At 43.9% G+C, this 24,378-nt stretch overlaps 1 protein-coding gene across 12 annotated transcripts in view; it reads right to left on the bottom strand.

Moving 5' to 3' along the window:
- PHACTR1 (phosphatase and actin regulator 1) overlaps positions 1-24,378 on the bottom strand; it is a 506,552-nt gene that overhangs the window by 7,436 nt on the left and 474,738 nt on the right. For all 12 annotated transcript variants that reach the window (XM_069730798.1, XM_069730791.1, XM_069730797.1 and 9 more), the window contains 3 exons: positions 24,300-24,355; positions 18,278-18,339; positions 12,272-12,412 (listed from right to left, as the gene is read on the bottom strand). In XM_069730798.1, the coding sequence (XP_069586899.1) occupies positions 12,272-12,412; positions 18,278-18,339; positions 24,300-24,355 (259 nt within the window). The remainder of the gene's footprint in view (positions 1-12,271; positions 12,413-18,277; positions 18,340-24,299; positions 24,356-24,378) is intronic.

Here is a 24,378-nt window from a genome sequence, read left to right as displayed (position 1 = left end):
GCCACTCTTTCATAAAGGCCAGATTTGTGCAGTGTACGAATGGTTGTTGTCCTATGGACAGACTGCCCCACCTCAGCTGTAGATCTCTGCAGTTCATCCAGAGTGATCATGGGCCTCTTGGCTGCATCTCTGATCAGTCTTCTCCTTGTTTGAGATGAAAGTTTAGAGGGACGGACGGGTCTTGGTAGATTTGCAGTGGTATGATACTCCTTCCGTTTCAATATGATCGCTTGCACAGTGCTTCTTGGAATGTTTAAAGTTCTGGAAATCATTTTGTATCCAAATCCGGTTTTAAAATTCTCCACAACAGTATCACAGACCTGCCTGTTGTGTTCCTTGGTCTTCATGATGCTCTCTGTGCTTCAGGCCAGTCTCACACGTCCAGATAATTCCGGTACCGGAAAAATCGGTACCGGAATTATCCGTTTCCGTGTGCTTACCTTGAACATCAGTGTGGCACACGTGCGGCAGCCGTGTGCCGCCCGTGTGCCGACTGGGTACCACACGGAGCGTGCAGGAGACAGCGCTAGAGATAAGCGCTGTCCCCTGCATCTGGTGCTGAAGCCGCCATTCATATCTTCTCTCCAGCAGCGTTCGCTAGAGAGAAGATATGAAAAATCCTTTTTTTTTTTTTCATGTTTAACCCCTTCCCGACCTGTGACACAGCGTATTCGTCATGAAAGTCGGTGCCAATCCGACCTGTGACGCATATGCTGTGTCACAGAAAGATCGCGTCCCTGCAGATCGGGTGAAAGGGTTAACTCCCATTTCACCCGATCTGCAGGGACAGGGGGAGTGGTAGTTTAGCCCAGGGGGGGTGGCTTCACCCCCCCGTGGCTACGATCGCTCTGATTGGCTGTTGAAAGTGAAACTGCCAATCAGAGCGATTTGTAATATTTCACCTAAAAAACTGGTGAAATATTACAATCCAGCCATGGCCGATGCTGCAATATCATCGGCCATGGCTGGAAACACTTATGTGTACCCACCCCACCGATCGCCCCCCCCAGCCCCCCGATCTGTGGTCCGCTCCCCCGTCCTCCTGTCCGCTCCCCCCGTGCTCCAATCAAACCCCCCCGCACTCCGATCCCCCCCGCACAGCGATCCCCCCCCGTGCTCCGATCCACCCCCCCGCACAGCGATCCCCCACCCCGTGCTCCAATCCACCCCCCCCCCCCCCCGTGTTCCGATCCACCCCCCCGTGCTCCGACGCCCCCCCCCCCGTGCCCTGATCTCCCCCCCCTTATACTTACCTAGCCTCCCGGGGTCCGTCCGTCTTCTTTGCTGGGCGCCGCCATCTTCCAAAATGGCGGGCGCATGTGCAGTGCGCCCGCCGAATCTGCCGGCCGGCAGATTCATTCCAGAGTGAGTTTTGATCACTGAGGTTATATCTCAGTGATCAAAATAAAAAAAATAGTAAATGACCAACCCCCCCCCCCCCCCCATAGGTAGGGACAATAAAAAAAAATAAAGAATTTTTTTTTTTGTTCCACTAATGTTGGGGTAAGAACTAGGGCTAGGGTTAGGGCTAGGGTTAGGGTTAGGGTTTCGGTATGTGCACACGTATTCTGTTCCTCTGCGGATTTTTCCGCAGAGGATTTGATAAATCTGCAGTGCTAAACCGCTGCGGATTTATCGCAGATTTACCGCGGTTTTTCTGCGCATTTCACTGCGGTTTTACAACTGCGATTTTCTATTGAAGCAGTTGTAAAACCGCTGCGGAATCCGCAGAAAGAAGTGACATGCTGCGGAATGTAAACCGCTGCGTTTCCGTGCAGTTTTTCTGCAGCATGTGTACAGCGATTTTTGTTTCCCATAGGTTTACATTGAACTGTAAACTCATGGGAAACTGCTGCGGATCCGCAGCGTTTTCCGCAGCGTGTGCACATACCTTTAGAATTAGGCTATGTGCACACGGTGCGGATTTGGCTGCGGATCCGCAGCAGTGTTCCATCAGGTTTACAGTACTATGTAAACATATGGAAAACCAAATCCGCTGTGCCCATGGTGCGGAAAATACCACGCGGAAACACTGCGTTGTATTTTCCGCAGCATGTCAATTCTTTGTGCGGATTCCGCAGCGTTTTACACCTGTTCCTCAATAGGAATCCGAAGGTGAAATCCGCACAAAAAACACTGGCAATCCGCGGTAAATCCGCAGGTAAAACGCAGTGCCTTTTACCCGCGGATTTTTCAAAAATGGTGCTGAAAAATCTCATACGAATCCGCAACGTTGGCACATAGCCTTAGGGTTAGGGTTGGGTTGGAATTAGGGTTGTGGTTAGGGTTAGGGGTGTGTTGGGGTTAGGGTTGTGGTTAGGGGTGTGTTGGGGTTAGGGTTGTGATTAGGGTTACGGCTACAGTTGGGATAAGGGTTAGGGGTGTGTTGGAGTTAGAATTGAGGGGTTTCCGCTGTTTAGGCACATCAGGGGGTCTCCAAACGCAACATGGCGCCACCATTGATTCCAGCCAATCTTGTATTCGAAAGGTCAAATGGCGCTCCCTCACTTCCGAGCCCCGACGTGCGCCCAAACAGTGATTTACCCCCACATATGGGGTACCAGCGTACTCAGGACAAACTGCACAACAATTATTGGGGTCCAATTTCTCCTGTTACCCTTGAGAAAATAAAAAATTGCTTGCTAAAACATCATTTTTGAGGAAAGAAAAATGATTTTTTATTTTCACGGCTCTGCGTTGTAAAGGTCTGTGAAGCACTTGGGGGTTCAAAGTGCTCACCACAAATCTAGATAAGTTCCTTGGGGGGTCTAGTTTCCAAAATGGGGTCACTTGTGGGGAATTTCTACTGTTTAGGCACACCAGGGGCTCTGCAAACGCAACAAGACGTCCGCAGACCATTCCATCAAAGTCTGCATTTCAAAAATCACTACTTCCCTTCTGAGCCCCGACGTGTGCCCAAACAGTGGTTTACCCCCACACATGGGGTATCAGCGTACTCAGGAGAAACTGGACAACAACTTTTGTGGTCCAATATCTCCTGTAACCCTTGGGAAAATAAAAAATTCTGGGTTAAAATATTATTTTTGAGGAAAGAAAACGTATTTATTATTTTCACGGCTCTGCGTTATAAACTTCTGTGAAGCACTTGGGGGTTCAAAGTGCTCACCTCACATCTAGATAAGTTCCTTGGGGGGTCTAGTTTCCAAAATGGGGTCACTTGTGGGGGGTTTCTACTGTTTAGCCACATCAGGGGCTCTGCAAACGCAACGTGACGCCCGCAGAGCATTCCATCAAAGTCTGCATTTCAAAACGTCACTACTTCACTTCCGAGCCCCAGCATGTGCCTAAACAGTGGTTTACCCCCACATATGGGGTATCAGCGTACTCAGGAGAAACTGGACAACAACTTTTGGGGTCAAATTTGTCCTGTTACTCTTGGGAAAATAAAAAATTGCGGGCTAAAAAATCATTTTTGAGAAAAGAATTTTTTATTTTCAAGGCTCTGCGTTATAAACTTCTGTGAAGCACTTGAGGATTCAAAGTGCTCACCACACATCTAGATTAGTTCCTTTGGGGGTCTAGTTTCCAAAATGGGGTCATTTGTGGGCAATCTCCAATGTTTAGGCACACAGGGGCTCTCCAAACGCGACATGGTGTCCGCTAATGATTGGAGCTAATTTTCCATTTAAAAAGCCAAATGGCGTGCCTTCCCTTCTGAGCCCTGCCGTGCGCCCAAACAGTGGTTTACCCCCACATATGGGGTATCTGCGTACTCAGGACAAACTGGACAACAACATTTGTGGTCCAATTTCTCCTATTACCATTGGCAAAATAGGAAATTCCAGGCTAAAAAATCATTTTTGAGAAAAGAAAAATTATTTTTGATTTTCATGGCTCTGCATTATAAACTTCTGTGAAGCACCTGGGGGTTTAAAGTGCTCAGTATGCATCTATATAAGTTCCTTGGGGGGTCTAGTTTCCAAAATGGGGTCACTTGTGGGGGAGCTCCAATGTTTAGGCACACAGGGGCTCTCCAAACGCGACATGGTGTCCGCTAACAATTGGAGCTAATTTTCCATTCAAAAAGTCAAAAGGCGCGCCTTCCCTTCCGAGCCCTGCCGTGTGCCCAAACAGTGGTTTACCCCCACATATGGAGGTATCGGCGTACTCGGGAGAAATTGCTCAACAAATTTTAGGATCCATATTATCCTATTGCCCATGTGAAAATGAAAAAATTGAGGCGAAAAGAAATTTTTTGTGAAAAAAAAGTACTTTTTCATTTTTACGGATCAATTTGTGAAGCACCTGGGGGTTTAAAGGGCTCACTAGGCATCTAGATAAGTTCCTTGGGGGGTCCAGTTTCCAAAATGGGGTCACTTGTGGGGGAGCTCCAATGTTTAGGCACACAGGGTCTCTCCAAACGTGACATGGTGTCCGCTAAAGAGTGCAGCCAATTTTTCATTCAAAAAGTCAAATGGCGCTCCTTCCCTTCCAAGCCTTGCCGTGCGCCCAAACAGTGGTTTACCCCCACATATGAGGTATCAGCGTACTCAGGACAAATTGGACAACAACTTTCGTTGTTCAGTTTCTCCTTTTACCATTGGGAAAATAAAAAAATTGTTGCTGAAAAATCATATTGGTGACTAAAAAGTTAAATGTTCATTTTTTCCTTCCATGTTGCTTCTGCTGCTGTGAAGCACCTGAAGGGTTAATAAACTTCTTGAATGTGGTTTTGTGCACCTTGAGGGGTGCAGTTTTTAGATTGGTGTCACTTTTGGGTATTTTCAGCCATATAGACCCCTCAAACTGACTTCAAATGTGAGGTGGTCCCTCAAAAAAATGGTTTTGTAAATTTCGTTGTAAAAATGAGAAATCGCTGGTCAAATTTTAACCCTTATAACTTCCTAGCAAAAAAAATTTTGTTTCCAAAATTGTGCTGATGTAAAGTATACATGTGGGAAATGTTATTTATTAACTATTTTGTGTCACAAAACGCTCTGGTTTAACAGAATAAAAATTCAAAATGTGAAAATTGCGAGATTTTCAAAATTTTCGCCAAATTTCCGTTTTTATCACAAATAAACACAGAATTTATTGACCTAAATTTACCACTAACACGAAGCCCAATATGTCACGAAAAAACAATCTCAGAACCGCTAGGATCCATTGAAGCGTTCCTGAGTTATTACCTCATAAAGGGACACTGGTCAGAATTGCAAAAAACGGCAAGGTCTTTAAGGTCAAAATAGGCTGGGTCATGAAGGGGTTAAAATAAAGATCCCTGTCCCCTCCCACTCCCTGTGCGCCCGCCCGCTGTTACTAAAATACTCACCCGACTCTCTCGAAGCGTCCTCTCCGTGCCGCACCTTCTCCAGTATGAGCGGTCACGTGGTGCCGCCCATTACAGTCATGAATATGCGGCTCCACCCCTATGGGAGGTGGAGCCGCATATTCATGACTATAATCGGCGGCACCACGTGACCGCTCATACAGGAGAAGTTGGCGCTGAGAGGAAGCTGCGAGGGAGCCGGGTGAGTATTTTATTAACAGCGGGCGGGCGCACAGGGGGTGTGAGGGGGGAGGGTATCAGGGATCTTTATTTTAAACACGGAAAAAAAAAAAAAAGGATTTTTCATATCTTCTCTCTAGCGAACGCTGCTGGAGAGAAGATATGAATGGCGGCTTACTGTAGCGCTGTCTCCTGCACGGCACCGTGTGCGGTACGTGTTTTACACGGACCCATTGACTCCCACGAACACTGACATGTCTCCGTGTTGTGCACACGGACACACGGTCCGTGAAAACACGCTGACATGTGCAGAGACACATTGATTTCAATGTGTCTACATGAGTCAGTGTCTCCGGTACGTGAGGAAACTGACACCTCACGTACCGGAGCCACTGACGTGTGAAACCGGCCTCAAACAAACAGAGCCCTGAGACTATCACAGAGCAGGTGCATTTATACGGAGACTTGATTACACACAGGTAGATTATATTTATCATCATTAGGCATTTAGGACAACATTGGATCATTCAGAGATCCACAATGAACTTCTGGATTGAGTTTGCTGCACTGAGAGTAAAGGGGCCGAATAATATTGCATGCCCCACTTTTCAGTTTTTGAATTTCCACAAAAATTAAAAAAAAATAAATAAATTTCGTTCAACTTCACAATTTTGTTCCACTTGTTGATTCTTCACCAAAAATTTACATTTGGTATCTTTATGTTTCAAGCATGATATGTGGGAAAAAGGTTGAAAAGTTCCAGGGGGCCGAATACTTTTGCAAGGCACTGTATATATGTGTGTATATATAACATACATAGATAGAAGAAAAGCCGGCAATTCAGCAGCCGTGTAGTGTAAAATCACTGCAGGAGCCGACAGGATAGAAGAGATAGATTACATACAGTAAATGCATATAGAATAGATAGATATACATGTCAGTGACATATACAATTAGTACAGTGTGTGTGCAGCTTACTGTACATGTATTTAATTATTAAAAGATTATTTTTCTGAAAAAAAAATTATCACCATTCCTACGCTGATGTCACATAGGTGAAGCGAGTTCAATGGCTGATGAACTCCCAGATCCTGTCTGACAGCATCGCGAGCAGGAGAACTTTCTCACGCTCGTGGTGCCGTCAGACAGGTAATACGAGTTCACAGGGAGACACTGAGCACACACTGCTCAGTGTCTCTGCTGGATTTTTGTCTGTATGGTCACATCATGCAACTATGCAGCCTGCCATCTAGATGTAGCAGAGCTAGACCCGTCATGGGACAAATGGATTATCATCTTCTCTGCGGAAAGGTGAGGAATATTGTTGTTTGTTTGTTTTTTTAAACTCTTTTGCAGAAGACAATGGCATGGAGGGAATAGGCGACGTTGTAAGTATGGTTTAATTAAGATTCAGTCTGTGTCATTCTTTCAATTAAAGGACTTTATTTTGGGTGTCTATGTTTTTATACAATATGACTATGGGGTTAGTAATGGGGGCGTCTTATTGAAGCCTCTCCATTACTAACCTTGGGGCTTGATGTCACCAGACAATACAAAGGTGACATCAACTATCATTCCACTTGCCGCCACTACAGGGCAAATGAGAGGAGCTCGGCTAAGTGCCAGAATTGGCACATCTTATAGATGTGCCTTTTTTGGGGTGGCTGAGAGCTGACAACCTGGGGGTGCAGTATCCATGAGCCCTTCCTAAGCTATTAATATCAGCCTGCAGCTGTCTGCATAGCCTTTGCTGGCTATTAATTATAGGTGACTTTTTTTTTTTTTTTGGGGGGGGGGGGGCATTTTAATAGCCAGTAAAGGCTAAGTATACAGCTGTGAGATGATATTAATAGCCTGGGAACTCCATGGGTATTACCCCCTTCCCAGGCTATAAACATCTGCCCCTAGCCGTCTGCTTTCTCTCTGCTGGTTAAGAAAATTACGCAGGAGCCCACACCGTTTTTATCAGAAAAATAATTTTTTAATAATGAAATACATGCACAGTAAGCTGCACACACACTGTACTAATTGTATATGTCACTGACATCTATATATCTATCTATTCTACGTGTAATTACTATATGTAATCCATCTCTTCTATCCTGTTGGCTGCTGCTGTGATTTTACAGTATGTGGTGCTGAATTGCCAGCTTTTCTTCTATCTATGTAATATATACATATAAATGTGTGTGTCACTGACATCTATATATATATATCTATCTATTCTATGTGTATATATCTATTCCATTCTAACCTGTCACTCCATGATTTTACTGTAAACGGCAGATGAATTGCCAGCTTTTAATCTATCTATTTATCTACCATATACACTGCTCAAAAAAAAGGGAACAGTTAAACAACAGAATATAACTCCAAGTAAATCAAACTTCTGTGAAATCAAACTGTCCACTTAGGAAACAACGCTGTTTGACAATCAATTTCACATGCTGTTGTGCAAATGGAATAGACAACAGATGGAAATTATTGGCAATTATCAAGACACACTCAATAAAGGAGTGGTTCTGCAGGTGGGGACCACAGACAACATCTCAGTACGAATGCTTTCTGGCTCATGTTTTGGTCACTTTTGAATGTTGGTTGTGCTTTCACACAGGTAGTGCAGCTCATCCAGGATGGCACATCAATGCGAACTGTGGCAAGAAGGTTTGCTGTGTCTGTCAGAGTAGTGTCCAGAGGCTGGAGGTGCTACCAGAAGACAGGCCAGTACACCAGGAGACATGAAGGGGGCCGTAGGAGGGCAACAATCCAGCAGCAGGACCCCTACCTCAGCCTTTGTGCAAGGAGGAGCACTGCCAGAGCCCTGCAAAATGACCTCCTGCAGGCCACAAATGTGCATGTGTCTGCACAAACGATTAGAAACTAACTTCATGAGGATGGTCTGAGTGCCCAACGTCCACAGATGGGGGTTGTGCTCACAGCCCAACACTGTGCAGGACGCTTGGCATTTACCACAGAACTCCGGGATTGGCAAATTCGCCACTGGCGCCCTGTGCTCTGCACAGATGAAATCAGGTACACACTGAGCACATGTGACAGACGTGACAGAGTCTGGAGACGCCGTGGAGAACGATCTGCCTGCGACATCCTTCAGCATAACCGGTTTGGCAGTGGGTCAGTAATGGTGTGGGGTGGCATTTCTTTGGAGGGCCGCACAGCCCTCCATGTGCTCGCCACAGGTAGCCTGACTGCCATTAGGCACCGAGATGAGATCCTCAGACCCCTTGTGAGACCATATGCTGGTGCGGTTGGCCCTGGGTTCCTCCTAATGCAGGACAATGCCAGACCTCATGTGGCTGGAGTGTGTCAGCAGTTCCTGCAAGATGAAGGCATTGAAGCTATGGACTGACCAGACCGTTTCCCACACCTGAATCCGATTGAACACATCTGGGACATCATGTCTCGTGCCATCCACCAACATCACGTTGCACCACAGACTGTCCAGGAGTTGGCGGATGCTTTAGTCCAGGTCTGTGAGGAGATCCCTCAGGAGACCATCCGCCGCCTTATCAAGAGCATGCCCAGGTGTTGTAGGGAGGTCATACAGGCGCGTGGAGGTCACACACACTACTTAGCATCATTTCCTTGTCTTAAGGCATTTCCCCTGAAGTTGGATCAGCCTGTAACTTCATTTTCCACTTTGATTTTAAGCATCTTTCCAACTCCAGACCTCCGTGGGATATTAGCTGTGATTTATGTTGATCATTTTTAAGTCTCATGGTTCTCAACACATTCCACTATGTAATGAATAAAGACTTACAACTGGAAGATTTCATTCAGTGATATCTAGGATGTAGGATTTTAGTGTTCCCTTTATTTTTTTGAGCAGTATATGTATGTATATATATATATATATATATATATATATATATAAATATATATAATGAAGGATATTTCCCTTGAAAACGATGTGTAAATGACATAGAAAATTGCTGAATGTAAAAGCTCATGTTAAAATCGCATTCCAGTTGGATAGAAATCACAATGCATTCGGATGTAAATCAGATGCTAGGTGTGAAAAATCGGATTGTACTTGCATAAAAAATGCTTAACACTCGTATGAAACTTGCATTACACTCGTCCGACATTGCAGGAACAAAGTCAGACCGATTTTAAAATCGCTAGTGAGACTCCAGCCTAAAGGTACCTTCACACTCAGCAACTTTACAACGAGAACGACAACGATCCATGACGTTGCAGCGTCCTGGATAGCGATCTCGTTGTGTTTGACACGCAGCAGCGATCTGGATCCCGCTGTGATATCACTGGTCGTAGCTAGAAGTACAGAACTTTATTTGGTCATCAGGTCGGCGTGTATCGTCGTGTTTGACAGCAAAAGAAATGATGCCAGCAATGTTTTACATGGAGCTAACAACCAGCTACAACGATAAGTGAGTCGCTGTTACGTCACTGGATCGCTCCTGCATCGTTCTGGAGTTGCTGTGTTTGACGTCTCTACAGCGACCTAAACAGCGACGCTCCAGCGATCGGCTCATTGTCTATATCGCTGCAGCGTCGCTGAGTGTGACGGTACCTTTAGAGGAGACTTAATAGCTGTCTACAAATATCTGAATAGTCACAGTACAGAGAGATCATCCTTATTCTCATTTGCATATGCAAACACAAAAAGCAATGGAAGGAAACTGATAAGGAGGAGACACAGATTAGATATTAGAAAAATCTGTTTGACAGTTAGGGTGATCAAAGAGAGGAACAGGCTGCGACGAGAGGTGGTGAGTTCTCCTTCAATGGAAGTCTCCAAAAACAGGCTGGACAGGCATCTGTCTGAGATGGTTTAGTGAATCCTGCATGGAGGGGGGTTGGACACAATGAATGATTGAGGTCCCTTCCAACTCTTACATTCTATGAAAAAATGTTGGAGACTTATCAAAGAGGTGCAGAAATGCTGCAGAAAATCTGCAGCATCAAAAACGAATACTCATTGTAGGAATGTAGCCAAAGGCTGTGTGCCCACAATAAGTTTTTGACTTTCTGCATTTTGCTGCATCAAAAAAGTGCAGTGTCTTACAGTTCCAGCAAAGTGTATGTGATTTATAGAAGTCTCCTGCCCACTGTGCTCTTTTTTTTTTATACACAAAGTACCGTATATACTCGCGTATAACCCGAGATTTTCAGCCCATTTTTTGGGGCTGAAAGTCCCCCTCTCGGCTTATACTCGAGTCATACCCGGGGGTCGGCAGGGGAGGGGGAGCTGGGGCTGTCTAATTATACTCACCTGCTCCTGGCGCGGTCCCTACACGTCTTTTCCCCGCCGCCGGAAGCTTCTTCCTGTACTGAGCGGTCATATGGTACCGCTCATTACAGTAATGAACATGCGGCTCCACCTCCCATAGGGGTGGAGTCGCATATTCATTACTGTAATGAACGGTACCATGTGACCTCTCAGTACAGGAAGAAGCTGCAGCGCCGGGGAAGCAGGGACCGTGCCAGGAGCAGGTGAGTATAATGGGGAGGGGGAGCGTTGCGTGATATTCACCTGCTCCTCGTTCTGGCGCCGCTCCGTCTTCAGTGTCTTCTGCAGTGACGTTCAGGTCAGAGGGTGCAATGACGTGGTTAGTGCGCACCCTCTGCCTGAACGTCAGTGCAGAAGACGCTGAAGATGGAGCGACGGAGAGGTGAGTATGTGATTTTTTTTTTTTATCGCAGCAACAGCAAATGAGGCAAGTGTCTGTATGGAGCATCTTATGGGGCCATAACGTTTGTGCAGCACTATATGGGGCAAGTGTCTGTATGGGGCCATAATCAAAGTTTGTGCAGCACTATATGGGGCAAGTGTCTGTATGGAGCATCTTATGGGGCCATAATTAACGTTTGTGCAGCACTATATGGGGCAAATATCTTTATGGAGCATCTTATGGGGCCATAATTAACGTTTGTGCAGCATTATATGGGGCAAATGTGTCTATGGAGCATCTTATGGGGCCATTATTAACCTTTATGCAGGATTATACGGGGCATATTTTAATATGGAGCATCTTATGGACCCATCATAAACTTTATGGAGCATTATATGGGGCTCCTGATTCAATATGGATATTCAAAAACACTTAACCTACTGATGTCTCAATTAATTTTACTTTTATTGGTATCTATTTTTATTTTTGACATTAACTGGTAGCTGCTGCATTTTCCACCCTAGGCTTATACTCGAGTCATTAAGTTTTCCCAGTTTTTTGTGGCAAAATTAGGGGGGACGGCTTATACTTGGGTCGGCTTATACTCGAGTATATAAGGTAAATTGACCGGCTCTGCCTGTTTCAAATCTGCAACATGTCAATTTGTCTTGTGGATACGGTGAGTTTTAAGTGCAGATTTTCCCCGTAGACTTACGTTAGATATGAAAAATCCACAGGTAAAAATGCACATGATTTTTAAATGCAAAACAGGATGTAATCTGAACATGACGTTGTTTTGTCAAAGCCAAATACCAGGAACAAAGTAGCTTTATTTAAAGTATGACCTACTAAAAGACACAAAAACCGCAGAGTCAAAAACTCGATAAAAAGACACACAACGCACTCAAAAACGCAATGAAAAAGCACAAGTAACCTAATTTACTTACTAGGTGCACAAAATGCGCAATCTCAAAAACTCACCAAAAGCTCATAGTGAGAAGATGACCATCGGGCAGGAAACTGCATGGTGAGTACAGAGCCCTTTGTGACTCCATCGGTGCCTACATGAGCTGGGAGCCTGTGCACACTGGATAATACTTTCTATGTACCTTAGTAATTCTGGGAAGGTAATGAGAAAGATACAAACTTTGTCAGCGGCTGTTAATCGAGTCCAAGGTTTGTCTGCCCTCCTGTCGTAGTCTTGTGCATCCGCCACCTCCACATAATCGCTGAAACGAATTAAGATTTTCTTTTCCCTCAGCTCCTCGACCGTAGGCCTCTGGCTGAGCTGCAAACAAGAAACGTCATAAAACATTGTTAGCGTTCTCCTACCTACTATTTCAATTAGATTTTCAGAATTAGTTTTGATGCTAATGAATGGCGTTATTATACTGTACATCAGCACTGGGGTGATGAAGCTGCTCGGCAAAAGGCACTTTAAAGGGGTTGTCCGTTCCAAATCGAGAAATCTGCAGTCACTCTGTGTGACCGCCGAATTCTGAATCCCCCCAGAGCGCACTGTGTGCTACAGGTATTCGCGAGTTTCTGAGCCGGGAACAGGCATGTATGAGTTATACATACTCCCGGTCAGTGGGCGTGGCCTCACTCTCCAAACACGTGTATGGCACGAGGCCACGCCCACTGGACAACTGTATGGAGAGTGAAGCCACGCCCACTGGACAATCGTGTGGAGAGCGAGGCCGCCCCCACTGGCAGGGAGTATGTATAACTCATACATAACCTCTGGTCCTGGGTGCGAATTCTTGCAGCGCACAGTGCGCGCCTTGGGGGATTCATAAGTCTGCAGTCACACAGAGTGACTGCAGACTTATTGATTTGGAACAGACAACCCCTTTAAGGTATAGATTGATAGAAATACACATGCAGCCATAGTGATAGAAGCCAGGAGACAGCACAGACTCTTGTCAAGGCAAATCATTTCAGCCTTAAGGATCAGGCGATTTTTTGTTTTTTCATCCACTTCTTCCAAGAGCTGTACCTTTTTTATTTTTTCTTTGACGTAGCTGTGTGATCTGTGCCATCTGATCGCTTGTGCTACACACAACAATACTGGTATTGCTATGTGTAGCAAGAATCACAGTCTCATTTGAATTCCAGCCATGAGCTGGCTTTCAAAGAGACCATGATGACAGGCACGGAGGTCTTCATCAGGCTCCTGGCCGTCACTGCAACCCATAGGCACCCACAATATAATGGATCATTTTTCTCTCTTGTGTCATCCATTCTGCTTGCATTTTTCTCATCCATTTTAAAAACATTGCCATAGACTCAATGGCCAATTCAGATCGGCAAACACAGATCAGAATAGCACAGAGATCTGTTAACAAATAGATACGTGACTGGCTCAATTAAAGGTCTGTGTGATTTATGCTTGAAGAACAGATAGCACAAGGATGAGAAAACCTGATGCGTGAATATACCTTTAAACAGGTTTTACTGTTTTGGAAGACTCCTGTGCCCTGTCTGTAGTCTGTTTTAATAAAAAAAAAAAAAACCTGCATTACTCACCCTCCACAGGTCTAAGGCCGGCGTCACACTAGAAAGTTTTACGGACGTATGAGAGGCTGTGCTCCTGACTGTAAAATCTGGGGAATGAATTGAAAGCAGGGGAACGTAGCTACCTAAACTTGCGGTGCTGCGCCCCCTGCTGGTATAAACTCATATGAACTCTAGCGTGAGAAAATAGTCAGAAAAATTCCCACGCTAGAGTTCATATGAGTTTATACCAGCAGGGGGCGCAGCACCGCAAGTCTACGATGCTACGTTCCCCTGCTTTCAATTCATTTCCCAGTTTTTACAGTCAGGAGCACAGCTGCATTAGCAGAGCTCCTGGCTGTAAAATTATTTAACCCCTTCAGATGGATTTACAGCGTGGGACGTGACTGAGCGCCGGAAAGGTATGGGATATTGTTGCTTTTTTATTTTTGTTCTTTTACAGAACGAGGGTCTTCAGGTGGATTAAGTGTAAAATAAAGATTTTACAGCCCCATGTGTGTTTTTATTTCAATAAAATACTTTATTCTTAATGTGTGTGTGTATTATTAGCCCTTTAATATTATTGGACTAATAATGGATAGGTGTCTCATTGACACCTCTCCATTATTAGCCAGGCTTAATGTCACCTTACAATAGGAAGGTGACATTAACCCTTTATTACCCCATATCCCACAGCTACTCAGGAGTGGGAAGATAGAGGCTGAGTGCCAGAATAGGTGCATCTTACAGATGTGCCTTTTCTGGGGTGGCTGGGGGCAGATGTTTTTAGCCGGAGGGGGGGGGCAATAACCATGGTCCCTCTCTAGGCTATCAATATCTGCCCTCAGTCACCGGCTTTCCCACTCTGGCAGAGAAAATTGAGCGGGAGCCCACGCCAGTTGTTTCCGTGATTTAACTCTTTATTTTAACAGCTAGAGCCCCCAAATTTTGCACACAGACTCTACTAACATTATTAGTGAAGAATATGTAAAAAAAAGGGATATGAAATGGTTTACTGTATGTAAACCATGTCTCATATCCTGTCGGGTTTGATAAGGAGATAGCAAAAGCCGGCAATTGAATTACCGGCTTTTCTTCTATCTAGCGCTGTATGAAATATATATATATATATATATATATATATATATATATATATATATATAGAAAAAGAAAACAAAAAGCAGCACCAAAAGAAGACAGAGGGTGCAAAAAATCCTTCCAGGTATATACCAAACCTCATGCTATTGTCCAGAAAGATGAAGGCAGCACTCCAGTAGAAAAAATAAGAGTATTTTATTGGCCCATGTGCGACGTTTCAGTCCAAGGTGTGGACCTTTCAGTCCACACCTTGGACTGAAACGTCGCACATGGGCCAATAAAATACTCTTATATATATATATATATATATATATAGATATATATATATATCTATATATCTATATATATATACATACATGTGTCTCAATGACATATATTTATATATATATATATATATATATATATAGTATATATATAGACTGTATATATCTTTTCACGACTTTTTGAGCCCATGGATCCATTTATATGTCCATTTTGCAAGGTTGAGAGTAAAAAACGCAGTACGGATGCAAGGTTGAGAGTAAAAAACGCAGTACGGATGCCATACGGATTACATATGGAGGTTAACATGCGTAAAATACGCTGCCACACCCTGCCTACGGATGACATACGGACCACTGTTTTGGGATCATTTCTGCGCATTATGCCTGTAAAATACGGACCGTATTTCCCTACGCTGAGTGTGACGCCGGCCTAACACTGAGTCTCCACCGCTGCTCCCAGTGTCTGTTATGGTCTTCAGTGCTGAAGTGCCAATAATTGAGCTCAATGGGTCTGCCTGATTTTATGAGACAAGCCGCTAAGCTCATCAGGAGCAGCAGAAGAGACCTGGGAAGGGTGAGTTAGTCCACGTTCACACCTTCAGTATTTGGTCAGTATTTTACCTCAGTATCTGTAAGCCAGAACCAGGAGTAGAACAGTCAGAGGAAAAGTATAATAGAAACACGTCAACACTTCTGTATTTATCACCCACTCCTGGTTTTAGCTTACAGATACTGAGGTAAAATACTGACCAAATATTGAGCGTGTGAATGGGGCCTTAAGCACAATTCCTAATTTAACAATAAACTGCAGCCGGGGCCAGGAGTAACCAGTGACAGAACGACGGAAGCATTATAACCACTGAGGCCGGCCTCACACTAGCGAGTTTTACGGACATAAGAGCGCAGAAACTACGTCCGTAAAACTCGCATAAAATACAGCACAATTATTCTCTATGCCCCTGCTCCTATCTGCCGTATTTTCCTGATCAGTATTATACGGCTTTCTACGGCCGTAGAAAATCGCAGCATGCTGCGTTTGTCACGGTATTGCGCAAATAAAACGTCAATGAAAGCCTATGGAAGCCCCAAAAATATGGATTACACACGGACCAGCAGTGTGACTTGCGAGGAATACGCAGCGGTGTTAGAGAGAAAAGCCGGTAATTCAGTGCGGTGTACAGTAAAATCACACTGACAGCTTACAGTAGAATAGGTAGAATAAATGTGTACACATAGAATAGGTATATATATATATATATATACATATATATATATGTCATTGAGACACATATATGTATATATATATTATTACTTCATCCAGCGCGATATAGCAGAAAGCTGGTAATTCAATTACCGGCTTTTGCTTTCTCCTTCCTAAACCCGACATGATATGAGACCTGGTTTACATACAGTAAACCATCTCATATCCCCATTTTTTTTGCATATTCCACACTACTAATGTCAGTAGTGTGTCTATGCAAAATTTGGCCGTTCTAGCTAGTAAATTAAAGGGTTAAATGGCGGAAAAAATTGGCGTGGGCTCCTGCGCAATTTTCTCCGCCAGAGTAGTAAAGCCAGTGACTGAGGGCAGATATTAATAGCCTGGAGAGGGTCCATGGTTATTGGCCCCCCCCTGGCTAAAAACATCTGCCCCCAGCCACCCCAGAAAAGGCACATCTGGAAGATGCGCCTATTCTGGCACTTGGCCACTCTCTTCCCATTCCCGCGTAGCGGTGGGATATGGGGTAATGAAGGGTTAATGTCACCTTGCTATTGCAAGGTGACATTAAGCCAAATTAATAATGGAGAGGCGTCAATTATGACACCTGTCCATTATTAATCCAATACTATTAAAAAGGGTAAAAAAAAAACACACACACATTATTAAAAATTTATTTAATGAAAAAATCACAAAGGTTGTTGTATTAATTTATTCTACTCTCAATCCACTCACTGAAGACCCTCGATCTGTAAATTAAAAAAAAATAATAAACCAACGATATACCTACCTTTCGAGGATCTGTCACGTCCAACGATGTAAATCCATCTGAAGGGGTTAAAATATTTTGCAGCCACGAGCTTTGCTAATGCAACGTTGATCATGTCTGCAAAACCCCAGAGAATGTAGGTAAAGTAGGTCATTGACCTATCTTTACCTGCATTTGCGGTGAGGCGCCCTCTGCTGGCTGTTTCGTCGTTGTGTGGTCGCTGGAGAGCTGTCACACAGACAGCTCTCCAGCGACCAACGATGCCGAAGTCCCTTGGTAACCAGGGTAAACATCGGGTTACTAAGCGCAGGGCCGCGCTTAGTAACCCGATGTTTACCCTGGTTACAATTGTAAATGTAAAAAAAAAACACTACATACTTACATTCCGGTGTCTGTCGCGTCCCCCGCCTTCAGCTTCCCTGCACTGTGTAAGCGCCGGCCATAAAGCAGAGCGGTGACGTCACCGCTGTGCTCTGCTCTATGGCCGGCCGGCGCTGACACAGTGTAGGGAAGCTGAGGCCGGGGGACGCGACAGACACCGGATTTTAAGTGTAGTGTTTTTTTTTTTTTTTACATTTACAATGGTAACCAGGGTAAATATTGGGTTACTATGCGCGGCCCTGCGCTTAGTAACCCGATGTTTACCCTGGTTACAAGTGAAGACATCGCTGAATCGGCGTCACACACGCCGATTCAGCGATGTCAGCGGGTGATCCAGCGACGAAATAATGTGCTGCAGTTCTAGCTCCGACCAGCGATCTCACAGCAGGATCCTGATTGCTGCTGCGTGTCAAACACAACGATATCGCTATCCAGGACGCTGCAACGTCACGGATCGCTATCGTTATCGTTCTAAAGTCGCTCAGTGTGAAGGTACCTTTAGGGTATGTTCACACTACAAATTTTTTCATTGCTCTCCTTTTCTTTTTTGAAATACCAATTGTTTTTTTGTTAGCGTTTATAAATCGTTTCCTGAATCGTTTTGCTGAAGTTTTTCCAATGACATTTTTTGGGACGTATTTTTTGGTGTCTTTTGAACTCCATGGCAGTCAGAAGATACTTCTTTTAAATGCTGGATGGTGTTGAAAGCATGGAGCCTTTAGAAGACGCCCAAGAGCCTGAACATGGGTACAGCAGGTCGATTTTATAGAAAAATAAATAGGAATTTATCGATTCACTAATATGTGGCCAATTTTACATGGAAACGCACTCTGAGTGGCAGCTGGATCATCCGATCTGAAAATGTGCCGATCATTACAGCAGCCATGACTATCAGAAAGACCCCAGAGGGACATTTCATAGTCTCACCTTGCGTGTAAGTCTCCTTTTAATTTCTCGCTTTTCCTCCTGTTCTTCTTGTTCATTACGAGCTGTAAAGTGGAAGCAGAATTAAACTCGACAATCCTGTCATTTCACAAAGATCTGCAAACAATTTATCTTTCTGGCAAATAATTTAGTTCATCAGCCTAAACTGATAATTGGTATCTAAGTAAATCTACCATGCATGATCCTGAAGAGGTTTACACAGGCCTCCAACTGTAATAATGTCACATAATTCAGCCCAAAACACTTTTTCAGTTATGCTTAAAGGGGTTTTCTGGTTCCAGAAAACTATTGTCCTCGGGCACAGTTCAGTGTAAAAAAAACAAACAAACAATCCGTTGTTCACTTACCCTACTGCACTCTAGCATGGAGTCTTTGCCACTGCCCCAGTCTCTGTTTGTCTGCACAACTGCCATTATGTCGACAGAGCTGCAGCCAATCACTGAGTTCAGCAGCTCTGCCGATGTAGACTGCAAAAGCTGCTGAGCTCAGTGATTGTTCTTTATTTACCCTCACACGCTCTCAGCCAATCACTAGTCTCCAATGCTTGTACCATCTACAGTGGGTACGGAAAGTATTTAGACCCCTTTACATTTTTCACTCTTTGTTTCATTGCAGCCATTTGGTAAATTCAAAAAAAGTTCATTTTTTCACATTAATGTACAGTCTGCACCCCATCTTGAGTTAACCCCCCAAGAAATGTAGATTTTTTTGCAAATTTAATAAAAAGAAAAACTGATATATCACATGGTCATAAGTACTGTATTCAGACTCTTTGCTTAGACACTCATATTTAAGTCACATGCTGTCCATTTCCTTGTGATCCTCCTTGAGATGGTTCTACTCCTTCATTGGAGTCCAGCTGTGTTTAATTAAACTGATAGGACTTGATTTGGAAAGGCACACACCTGTCTATATAAGAACTCACAGCGAACAGTGCATGCCAGACCAAATGAGAATCATGAGGTCAAAGGAACTGGCTAAGGAGCTCAGAGACAGAATTGTGGCAAATCACAGATGTGGCCAAGGTTACAACAGAATTTCGGCAGTACTCAAGGTTCCAAAAAACAGAGGCCTCCATAATCCTTAAATGGAAGACGTTTGGGACCTCCAGAAGTCTTCCTAGACCTGGCCATCCAGCGAAACTGAGCAATCTTGGTAGAAGAGCCTTGGTGAGAGAGGTAAATAAGAACCCCAAGATCACTGTGGCTGAGCTCCAGAGATACAGTAGGGAGATGGCAGAAAGTTCCACAAAAACGACTATCACTGCAGCCCTCCACCAGTCAGGCCTTTATGGCAGAGTGGTCTGACGGAAGCCTCTCCTCAGTGCAAGACATATGAAATCCCGCATAGAGTTTGCTAAAAATAACACATGAAGGACTTCCAAACTATGAGAAATAAGATTCTCTGGTCTGATGAGATGAAGATAGACCTTTATGGTGATAATTCTAAGCGGTATGTGTGGAGAAAACCAGGCACTGCTCATCACCTGCCCAATACAATCCCAACAGTGAAACATGGTGGTGGCAGCATCATGCTATGGGGGTGTTTTTCAGCTGTAGGGACAGGACGGCTGGTTGTCATTGAAGGAAACATGAATGCGGCCAAGTACAGATATATCCTGGATGAAAACCTCTTTGAGTGCTCGGGACCTCAGACTTGGCCGAAGGTTCACCTTCCAACAAGACAATGACGCTAAGCACACAGCTAAAATAACAAAGGAGTGGCTTCAGAACAGCTCTGTGACCATTCTTGACTGGCCCAGCCAGAGCCCTGACCTAAACCCAATTGAGCATCTCTGGAGAGACCTGAAAATGGCTTTCCACCAATGTTCACCATCCAACCTGACGGAACTAGAGGGGATCTGCAAGGAAGAATGGCAAATGATCCCCAAATCCAGGTGTGAAAAACTTGTTGCATCATTCCCAAGAAGACTCATGGCTGTACTAGCTCAAAAGGGTGCTTCTACTCAATACTGAGCAAAGGGTCTGAATACTTATGACCATGTGATATTTCAGTTTTTCTTTTTTATTAAATTTGCAAAAATTTCTAAAGTTCTGTTTTTTTTTCAGTCAAGATTGTATGCAGAGTGTACATTAATAAGAAAAAAAATGAACTTTTTTGAATTTACAAAATGGATGCAATGAAACAAAGAGTGAAAAATGTAAAGGTGTCTGAATACTTTCCGTACCCACTGTACATCGGCATGAGCTGCTGAGCTAAGTGACTGTCTGCAGTGCTGTCGACGTGACATCAGTGATGCAGACAAGCAACAAAATCCATGGCAGTGACAGAGACACTTTGCTGGGATTGTGGATGGTAAGTGAAGTACAATTTGTTTGTTCAACTAAATGGCCCCTGAGGACAATAGTTTACTGGAAACAGAACCACTGCAAGGTCCCACAGAATTTTGTACACAGTCATCCGATCATTTTATTACCATAGACATATCAATTAACATCACTCAATGCTTACAGACTGATTGTTACTATTATCTGTTAAAAATATATATATAGTTAGGTCCAGAAATATTTGGACCAAAAGTAACTGGACAGATATCTCAAAAGCTCTTCAATGGGCTGCATGAGCTATTCCCTCATTTATCCATCATCTATTAAGTAGGTACAAGGTTTGTAGCTGATTCCAGGTGTTGTATTCACAAGCTGTTGTTGTGAACCCACAACGTGAGGTCAAAGGAGCTCTCAATGGAAGAGAAACAGACCATCAATAGGCTAAAAAAGAACAAATCGATCACAGAGATAGCAAAAATGTTAGGAGTGGCCTAAGCAACAGTTTGATAGCTTGATACATTCTTAAAAAAAAGAGCACATTGGTGAGCTTGGGAACTCAAAAAGGCCTGGACGTCCATAGAAGACCACAGTGGTTGATGATCACAGAATCCTTCTCATGATGAAAAAACTCTTTTCAGTGTCTAAGACTACCATACAAAAAAACTTCATGAGAGCAGATACAGAGGTTTCACCACAAGGTGCAAAACATTAATCAGCCTTAAAAATAGAGAGGTCAGATTAGACTTTGACAAAAAAACATGTAAAGAAGTCAGCCCATTTCTGGAAAACATTCTTTGGACAGATGGAAATAAGATAAACCTGTACCACAATGATGGGAAGAAGAAAGTTTGGAAAAGGCTTGGAACGGCTTATGATCCAAAGCACAACACATCCCCTGTAAAACATGGTGGAGGCAGTGATGGTATGGGAATGCATGGTTTCCGAAAAGGAAACCCAGCATTTTGTAACATTCATGGCCTCCAGATTTTAGGCAGTCATTGCCTGCAAAGGATTCTCTACAAAGTATTAAAATAAACAATTTATTTATGGTTAAGTTAATTTGTCCAATTACGTTTGAGCCCCTGAAATGAGGAGGATTGGTAGAGAAATAGAACATTCAGTCACTGTCCAAATATTTCTGAACTTAACTATATACAGTATATATATATATATATACACATACATCATGTACTTGCTGTGGAGCTATACGTGTATAATACACAATCTACAGAGAAACACTAACACTAGATCTATTACCTCCTTATTATATTTTAGTGCCTTAAAATTTGTAGTATTGGCTCTTCCACTTCTTACACCAACAGGGACGTTTTCATTAATAGAAAATATGTTTTTCCTACTTTCTGTTGTCTAAACATGGGGTGTGTCTTATAACAAGGTGCGCCCTATAGGCCAAAATACCCAGTATATAATATATGATGACTTGTTTCAGTGCTGTGTGCAGATATCTAGCAGCGTTGTACAGCGGCAGGCCTCAGAGCAGACCCTCCTGCATTAGCTGCCCAGCCTGGAAACATGGGGTAGAGCACAGCAGGCACCAGCGTACTGAATACTTGCCAACATTGTAATACCCACAATAGGGACAATTAGACCTTCTAGGAGGGACCTGGTATACACCAAAACAACCAATTCTGGTTGGTGTCAGCACAAGCCTATGAGCCGGCCATGGGGATGTCCTGAAAACAATCACAACTGTTGGCAAATATGTATAATAGATATTGTTTTACTTCATGTACACTGTTGTCAATTTTACTATAGCTTACCATAAGGCAATATTTTTATTATATTTTATCACCCTATCAGCCTTAGCAGGAAATGTCCTAAAATAAAGAAAAATAATCATGACTCACCTGAAATACTCTGTGTGACCGCTGCAGCCAATCACTGGCCTGACAAGTGGTTTGATCATGAATAGCATACGATTGCAGAGGCCAGTGATTAGCTGCAGCGGCCATGTGAACGCATAGCACATAAACAAAGGTGGGAACTGTTTTAAGGCCAAGGTATTTCAAGTCAATCAACAACCCCTTTAACTTCTGTGCTTTGTAAGGAGAGCTCGTAGTGAACGCAGAAATTAGGGCGATAGAGAAGATCTTCCCAATGTACTTAAGGTACCGTCACACTAAACGATATCGCTAGCGATCCGTGACGTTTCAGCGTCCTGGCTAGCGATATCGTTGAGTTTGACAGGCAGCAGCGATCAGGATCCTGCTGTGCCATCGTTGGTCGGCGCAGAAAGTCCAGAACTTTATTTAGTGGCTGGATCTCCCGCAGACATTGCTAAATCGGCGTGTGTGACGCCGATTCAGCGATGTCTTCACTGGTAACCAGGGTACACATCGGGTTACTAAGGGCAGGGCCGCGCTTAGTAACCCGATGTTTACCCTGGTTACCAGCGTAAACGTAAAAAAAAAAAACAATACATACTTACATTCCGGTGTCTGTCCCCCGGCGCTGTGCTTTCCTGCACTGGCTGTGAGCGCCGGCCAGCCATAAAGCAGATTACAGCGGTGACGTCACCGCTCTGCTTTACGGCTGGCTGGCGCTGACAGTGCAGGAAAGCACAGCGCCGGAGGACTGACACCGGAATGTAAGTATGTAGTGGTTTTTTTTTACGTTTACGCTGGTAACCAGGGTAAACATCGGGTTACTAAGCGCGGCCCTGCGCTTAGTAACCCAATGTTTACCCTGGTTACCAGGGGACCGGCATCGTTGGTCGCTGGAGAGCTGTCTGTGTGACAGCTCTCCAGCGACCACACAGCGACGCTGCAGCGATCGGGATCGTTGTCTAGATCGCTGCAGCGTCGCTTAATGTGACGGTACCTTTAGACCAGGGATCCCCAACTCCAGTCCTCAAGGCCCACCAACAGGTCATGTTTTCAGGATTTCCTTAGTCTTGCCCAGGTAATAATTGCATCACCTGTGCAATGCAAAGGAAATCCTGAAAACATGACCTGTTGGTGGGCCTTGAGGACTGGAGTTGGGGACCCCTGCTTTAGACTACAAGAGAAAACCAGGAGGATTTCTTGATGGTATCCATTCACAAAAAGTAATGAAGTATACACCATTCATTGTGATCTGCCTGCTTGGAAATGTTATCAGAAATGGAAGATGCGTCATAAGACCAAATTCACATCTTTGGTGCAGATTTTCTGCAAGTAAAATCCACAGCATTTTACAGTGCCAGCAAAGTTTTGACTTTATATCATCCGCATGCTTTTTGCAGTATCCAAGCAGAAATGGGCTTTTCTTCTGTTTTCATTATATTCCTAGAATGTCAATTTCGGTTGCAAAAATACATCTTTTTGGTGTGGATTTTACCCATTAATTACATAGGGGACCCTTCAATCGTCAGGTTAATACTTCTGGCCTGGCATTGTATTGTTCTATTCCTGTTACAAAAATGCACATATAGTGCAGAGGATAGGTATGGATTTCTCATGCAGAAACACTGAGGATTTCAGTTTACAAATCTGCATGGAAAATCTGCACCCAGAACCATTTTTTTCCATCATTCTGCATTGCCCCATTCCTCTGTTAATCCATTTACAACGCCCAGCTGTCAATTTCTTCATAAATTCTAACAGTAATAACAGACGATCGGTACAAATCAGACGGGAGATGGACAGGTCCCTCTTAGACACGTCTTCTGCTATTTACACATCAACTTTGCATAGAAAAAAGCAGAATTAACTTACGTTTCAGAATATTTCTTTGCTCCAACTCTTCAGCTGTCGGCCTTTGGCTCAGTCGTCTGCGGAAAAAGGTTGAGATCTT

This window comes from Ranitomeya imitator, chromosome 6 (genome assembly GCF_032444005.1).
Source record: "Ranitomeya imitator isolate aRanImi1 chromosome 6, aRanImi1.pri, whole genome shotgun sequence".
Taxonomy (NCBI): domain Eukaryota; kingdom Metazoa; phylum Chordata; class Amphibia; order Anura; family Dendrobatidae; genus Ranitomeya; species Ranitomeya imitator.
This window is presented reverse-complemented; position numbering and strand designations above follow the sequence as displayed.